This window comes from Arachis stenosperma, chromosome 5 (genome assembly GCF_014773155.1).
Source record: "Arachis stenosperma cultivar V10309 chromosome 5, arast.V10309.gnm1.PFL2, whole genome shotgun sequence".
Lineage (NCBI taxonomy): Eukaryota > Viridiplantae > Streptophyta > Magnoliopsida > Fabales > Fabaceae > Arachis > Arachis stenosperma.
In genome coordinates, this window is record NC_080381.1 from 136,626,955 (window position 1) to 136,633,823 (window position 6,869).

The 6,869-nt window shown below is 40.5% G+C and overlaps 2 protein-coding genes across 2 annotated transcripts; both read left to right on the forward strand.

Annotated features, from left to right (window-relative positions):
• The first annotated feature begins 998 nt into the window (after positions 1 to 998).
• Positions 999 to 3,291, forward strand: LOC130981482 (uncharacterized). Its single transcript, XM_057905073.1, has 3 exons — positions 999 to 1,921; positions 2,440 to 2,704; positions 2,842 to 3,291. The coding sequence occupies exons 1-3, from the start codon at positions 999 to 1,001 to the stop codon at positions 3,289 to 3,291; spliced, it is 1,638 nt and encodes a 545-aa protein (XP_057761056.1).
• A 60-nt stretch (positions 3,292 to 3,351) lies between these two features.
• LOC130981483 (uric acid degradation bifunctional protein TTL-like) lies at positions 3,352 to 4,447 on the forward strand. The gene is made up of 4 exons (XM_057905074.1): positions 3,352 to 3,493; positions 3,756 to 3,973; positions 4,064 to 4,165; positions 4,304 to 4,447. The coding sequence occupies exons 1-4, from the start codon at positions 3,352 to 3,354 to the stop codon at positions 4,445 to 4,447; spliced, it is 606 nt and encodes a 201-aa protein (XP_057761057.1).
• The last annotated feature ends 2,422 nt before the right edge of the window (positions 4,448 to 6,869 follow it).

Here is a 6,869-nt window from a genome sequence, read left to right on the forward strand (position 1 = left end):
TTATTTCAATAGATTTCTTAGTGTTATGCATCTACTTACTGTATATTTATTTGTTCGTGCTATTTCATTTAATAAGACATCGATAAGAGTTGGATTACAAAGCCACGAGGTAGTGCAGAATATAGGGATGGTCTGAATAGATTTCTTGATTTTGCCTTTGCCAATGCATCATCGGATGGGATGATACATTGTCCATGTCCTTTGTGTGGGTTCCGGTTTTTCCAAACTAGAGAGAATGCTTACGATCATCTTCTGATGAAACCCTTTCCCCCTAACTATACCTTTTGGTTACATCACGGTGACAGGACCGTAGACGAGAGCTCCAGAGATACAGAAACTTTAGAACCCACTGGAAACTCAGGAAATCAAATGCTTGACATGGTCCACGAGGCCTTCAACATTCCGGGACTGCAGGGTGATAATGAAAACATGATGGATGAAGTGGTCGGAGATGGTGCGGAAGGGTTGCCGACTTATCTGACGAGCTAGCCGCGAGGCTCGTGCCTTTCAAGAATTGCTTGAGGATGGCGAGCAGATTATATCCAGGATGCTCAAGATTCTCGAAGCTGTCTTTCTTGGTGAGACTTTACCATATCAAGTGCATGTGCGGAGTTGCAACAAGGCTTTCGGATTGATTCTGGAGCTATTGGGGGATGCCTTTGAGCATGCAAGGATTCCGAACCTTGCACGATGCTAAGACGATCATAAGGAAGCTCGGTATTGAGTACAAGAATAGATGTATGTCCAAATGACTGCATGCTATATACGGGTTCCGACGACCTCTCCAGATGCAAAAGGTGTGGAGCATCCAGGTGGAAGCAAAACCAGGAAGAATTCCATTGTAAAGATCAACGCCGTTGTCAAGAAGAATGGGAAACCTCAGGCGGCAAAAGTTCTTCGTTATTTTCCTCTGATTCCACGGTTGCAGAGATTATTCATGTCTAGCAACAGCCATGGACATGTTGTGGCACAAGAGAGGAACCAACTCTGACGGTTACATGAGGCATCCCAGGGATGGCGAGGGTTGGAAGTCATTTGACAGGAGATACACTGACTTCTCTGGCGATCCGCGCAATGTTCGCCTAGCCTTGGCCAGTGATGGCTTTAACCCTTATGGAAACCTCAGTTCAAAGTACTCAATATGGCCAGTGATTCTTATTCCGTACAACCTACCCCCATGGATTTGCATGAAACAAACCAACTTCATTCTCTCTATGATAATTCCCGGTCCTAAAATGCCTGGTAATGACATAGATGTCTACCTACAGCCCCTGATCGACGAGCTCAAGCTGCTGTGGGCTGGTGTCGATACGTATGACGCCAGTGAGAAGAAAACATTCAAGATGCGAGCTGCACTGATGTGGACTATCAGTGATTTCCCTGGCTTGGGCAATTTATCTGGCTGGAATACTTACGGCGGGAGAGCTTGCCCCACGTGCAATTTGGATGCCGAGACTAGGCGACTCACCTTCAGTCAGAAATGGTGTTATATGGGTCATCGTCGCTTTTTGAATCGCGATCACAGATATAGACAGGATCGGAGTAGATTTGATGGCAAGGTAGAGGATAGATCCCCACCTACCAAATTGACTGGTAGGGATGTCCTGAGACAATTGGAGGGTGTTCCCGTCTCACAAGGCAAGGTGCAAGCGATGGGCGGTAAAAGAAGGCGCGGACAGCAGACCGTGGTCCAAGACGAGTCTCCTTGGAAAAAGAGGAGTGTATTCTTTGATCTGCCGTACTGGGAGAATAACGAATTACGTCACAATCTTGACGTGATGCACATAGAGAAGAATGTATGCGACAACATTGTTTTCACCATGTTGAACGAAAGTGGTAAGTCCAAAGACCACCTAAAAGCTCGAAAAGATCTCCAATTGATGGGCATCCGGCAGGATATGTGGCCAATTGAAGGTGGAAAGTACCTGCTGCAGTCTTTACCATGCGGAATCCAGAGAAGGATGTCTTTCTTAGGACAATCAAGAATGTGGTCTTTCCAGACGGGTACTCTAGCAACATCTCTCGCTGTGTTGATTTAAAACAGCGCAAGTTATTCGGCTTGAAGAGTCATGACTGCCATATCCTAATGGAACATCTACTTCCAATTGCGTCAAAACACGTGTTGCCCACCCCCAGTGTCTGCCGTCGTGGCTGAGTTATCAGCCTTTTCCGACTTATATGCAGTAATTCATTGATCCTCAACAACTTCCTCTCCTTCAGGATCGTGTGGTCCATACTTGTGCCATGGAGATATATTTCCACCTTCCTTCTTCACGTTATGGTTCATCTAACGGTTGCATTTGGTCGAGGAGGTCCGTATTGGTGGCCCAGTGCATTACCGATGGATGTACCCAATTGAGAGGTAAAGATCTACTTAAGTTTTCTCGACCTCTATAACTAGGATGTTGTCACCTATTAATTTATGTTATTTACTCGAAGGTACCTAGGTCGTCTCAAGCAGTACGTGCGTAACAGGGCACAACCAGAAGGATCGATTGCAGAGGGCTACTTATCCGAGGAGATTCTCACGTTCTGTCAGATACTAGATAATGTCGAGACTAGGATTAGAAATTCTTGGAGTAAGTACAACAGCCTAAGTTCTAAAATTATACAGTTAGCCAATTTGGGTATTGATAGAAATGAACTTGAACAAATTTTGTCTATGCACAGTGAGTACAGAGCCTCACAAAGAGAAAACTGCGAGGTAAAACAAGGTCGCAGTCTCACATAGATACTGTTGTGCACAGAGAATTTTCGAACTGGTTCAGGCATAAGGTATCTATAATATCTCAGGATCCTACAACCCTTGATGCCTTCTTGTCTCTAATGGTTCAATGTCAGGTCCAATTTGGAAGCACGGATCATTCGAACGAGTTACAGTGGCTCGCCTGCGGTTCCCGTGCTCAGGCCAGTCGCTATCAGGCTTACAACGTCAATGGATTTAAATTCAGGACCATGTCGAGGGAGGAAGGGATGAAAACACAGAATAGTGGGGTCTATGTCACTTCGGATACTAGAAGTTATGCAAGTAAACGGGATGCCAATGTTGCTGTTGGCGGTGTCTCGTATTACGGGAGATTAGTAGACATCATCGAGCTAAATTATAGCGGTCAATTCACTGTAGTATTGTTCAAGTGCCTTTGGGCGGACACTACGTTGGGCAGAGGCATCCGGCAAGACGTTTTGGGCCACACCTGTGTCAATTTTGCCAATCCTATCCACACCGGTGATCGAGAAGATGATGAGCCGTATATCTTGGCATCTGAGGCGCGTCTTGTGTTCTACGTATAGGATGAGGTGGAGAACGGATGGAGTGTAGTGGTTCATGTGAAGCCAAGAGATTTGTTTGACATGGGCGAAGATTATGAACATTGTGAGGTCGACCTTCATCCACAATCCTGTATGAGTAGCCTCCCTGAATTTGATGTCGAAGGCCTGCGGTTGACGAGAGACGGCGATTTAGAAGAGTCCACCATCGAAAGGGTTGAAGATTGTGAAGAGGCCGCCGAATCCTAAAATGCTATTCTCCATCATGCATGTAGTTCATATTTCAATAGATTGTATTTTAGTCATATTCTCCGACAATAGGTTGATTTGATTGAGTTATTTTAGATTTTTCAAAAACGCATCGTCTCATATAAAGCTCTTTTATTTATCTGGGTTTTGACAACGCTGTTTTCTATCCTTTAAGACTTCCTATAGTCACATTTTTATATTGTCTTTGTACATTCTTTCTATTTTTGGTGGATTATCAGGGAAATTGGAGACCAGAGACTTCTTTCTCATTACTAGAAGCCATTGGTTCGCAGAGAAGATGATAGAAGCGTCTCCGTTCTCTTCGTTGGACCACGCAACGTCCTTTGCAAGGCAATTGTGGTTCAAAGAGTCCCGCATACAATCATGGTTGGATGCGTTCTCTGGACAAAGTCACCTTTTTCGAGCCATTAGTTATGCACCTGGTTCAATGATAAAGGTTTGTTTGCCGCTGCACAGTTTAATTTTTTAAACCATTTTCTTATTTTTCAAAAGAAACCATATTCATGTGGCTATTCTGAAATTTTAGGAAATGCTTCATTGGGACCGAAAGTACCGGGCTAAATTTGGGTTTGAGTTTATAACAAGTACGGAAAAGTGGTGCTCACAGGAAATACTTGACGAGGTGAAGGTAAATATTCATGATGTGCACTGGCTCAATTTGGGTTTCATATTCTACTTATTGCTCAATATTTTACTTTTGGAAAATGAAATTTACTTTTTTTTCATAGCTGCAGTACTTATACATTAATTATGCTTGTTTGTGCAGTCACGCTATGAGAACTCTCTTGTTGTTGAACTGGATTATGCAGCACAGAAGGAATTTAAACTCATAGCAGTGGGCCTTGAGCGACTATGGGATAGTAAGAAAGACTCGGATTTTGTACTGTTTATATGTTCTGTTTATGTCTAATCCACTATAAGCTTCACAAAGGAATTTAAACTCATAGCAGTGGGCCTTGACTATGGGATAGTAAGAAAGACTCGGATTTTGTACTGTTTATATGTTCTGTTTATGTCTAATCCACTATAAGCTTCACAATCTTATATAGAATTATTTAATTAACCCATACATGAATGCAGACTTATATATATCATCACTCTACCTTATCTCATGTACATATAAGATTGTATCTTTTTATATTAATTCTAAAGACTCGGCCTAGTTGAATTGCATAGACTCTCCATCCAATTTGGAGCGTATTTGAAGTAGGGGTCACCCTTGGCTTCACTAATTATAATCCCAATGTTGTCTGATTAAAGAAGTTATTGACTCTAAATGTTCGTTGGAAGGAGAGAATGTTGTCTCCCGAGATCTCTGGGCGAAGATTCGCTGGACGTAAGGGTTCGATGCTGTCCTACGACCTCAATAGAACACCCGAAGAGAATGAATATCCCTATAGTGGAATGTCTCCCGAGGAGAAGAAGGCGTGGCACTTAGCTACGTGGGCAACAAGATACTTGAATCCTTGAAGGAAAAGCTTTGGTTTAGGTGAAGGACTTAGAGTCAGGTTGCATATGATAGCGGAGACAATACTATGCTATATTCATTAAGAAGAAAATAATTTTATAACTATTTTATCATGGCACTTTTATCCAGTTCTCTAATGCTAATAAGTATGTTAGTAATACTTATCAGATATATACTTATTAAACTTGCTAACGACAATTGAGGCTTTCTTTGTGCAAATATTATATGGACAATATAAATCTAACATACACTTGTCAGGTTTCGTATAAATATATTAAAATACCCAGACTTTGTCCATTGTTATCATTTTAGCCAATTTTTTTATGTTTAATAATTCTAGTGTTGATTTTGGGTTATTTTATATATAAGTTGTTACTGCTTCTAGATATATTTCTATTTTAACAATAAAACCCAGGAGTTAGCCTAAATAACAATTTATAATTTCGAAAGAAAAACTCCACAGGAACATTTCAACCACAATTATTTGAATCAAAATATTCTTCTAGACAGATCCACAAAGTTTTGATCTCAGCAAACACAGCCATAACCAGTGGACCAAGTTTGAGTTCTTCTTTGGTGGTGTTGCCTGTTTCAATGAATTTTGAATTCTTAAAGAAATGGACAAAGGAAATGTTGTTGCTTACCCATAGAAATGCTTGTTTTGTACTCAAAATTGGTGAAGCTAAAATATTCATGATACATACAAAAACAACAACAAAACATGCATAGAGAGAGCAGGGGAACACGAGGAGAAAGATAGATAGATAGATAGATAGATAGATCGATAGGTATGGAGCTTTGGTTTGCCTTAGCAGCACGGGCACCTCAAAGTGACTCGTATTTGGGGAATTGGACAATCCTTGTATTTATATTTTGGTCAACATTATAATATTAATTTTTAGATAATTTATTTATCTAATTATGTATGAAACATGGTAATTATCGTTATGCAGTAATACAAGTATGAACTTTGTCTATTAGATAGGGATGCTATATTAATTGGTCCAATAAGAAGACATTTTTTATATATTCGATATGAGAATAATATCCCCTATTTAATAGTAATAGAGGTCAGTCGGTCACTATGATTTACTTTTATGTGGAAATTATATCTTGGAAAATATGTGACAACTAATTTTTGTTTCAGATATAGAAAACCCCTATATTATCATTCCTATGTTTATATACACTTTAACACTCCCCGATACTTGTACTTAAGGCGGTGTGCAGGTGGGAATTAATAATGACATGCCTTTGTTACACATGGCTGTTTTTATTATTATCCTACTGTTGTTATTATTATTATTATTATTATTATTATTATTATTATTATTATTATTATAAAAGACCAAAAGAGTGGGAACCCAAAATTTCACACTAACAGATTGCTAAACCCAAATTTGAGATGATATAAGGAACGGCGCCCAAATCCTTATTCTCCCTTGCGAGACTCCATTTGAACCTCCAGCGGTGTCTCACACAGTCCCACGCCCCCTCCTGACGAAGGCCTGAAACCTATTGCTTCTCTCGTCGATCGCAATCATTCCACTTCAAAGGACTGCACTCCCGTCTTCTCGTCTGCGGTAAGGGTTCCTCCTCCCATTATTTCTTGTGTTCTTATTTTAACTGAAGCAAGAGTTTACTTGGACATGGCAACATGCATGGCTGATATAATTTGCTCATAAATGACCCGGGGGTATAGTTCATGAACCTGCATTGTCACAGGAGCATGTTGCTAAAAATGCCTCTGTTATTGGAAACCTCGTAATTCTGCAGATTTCATAGAAATAAAAATAACAGGGATTATAAAAACAAGTATTGAGTCTCATGAGCTGCTTGAGATTATGAAATCCGATATACAACT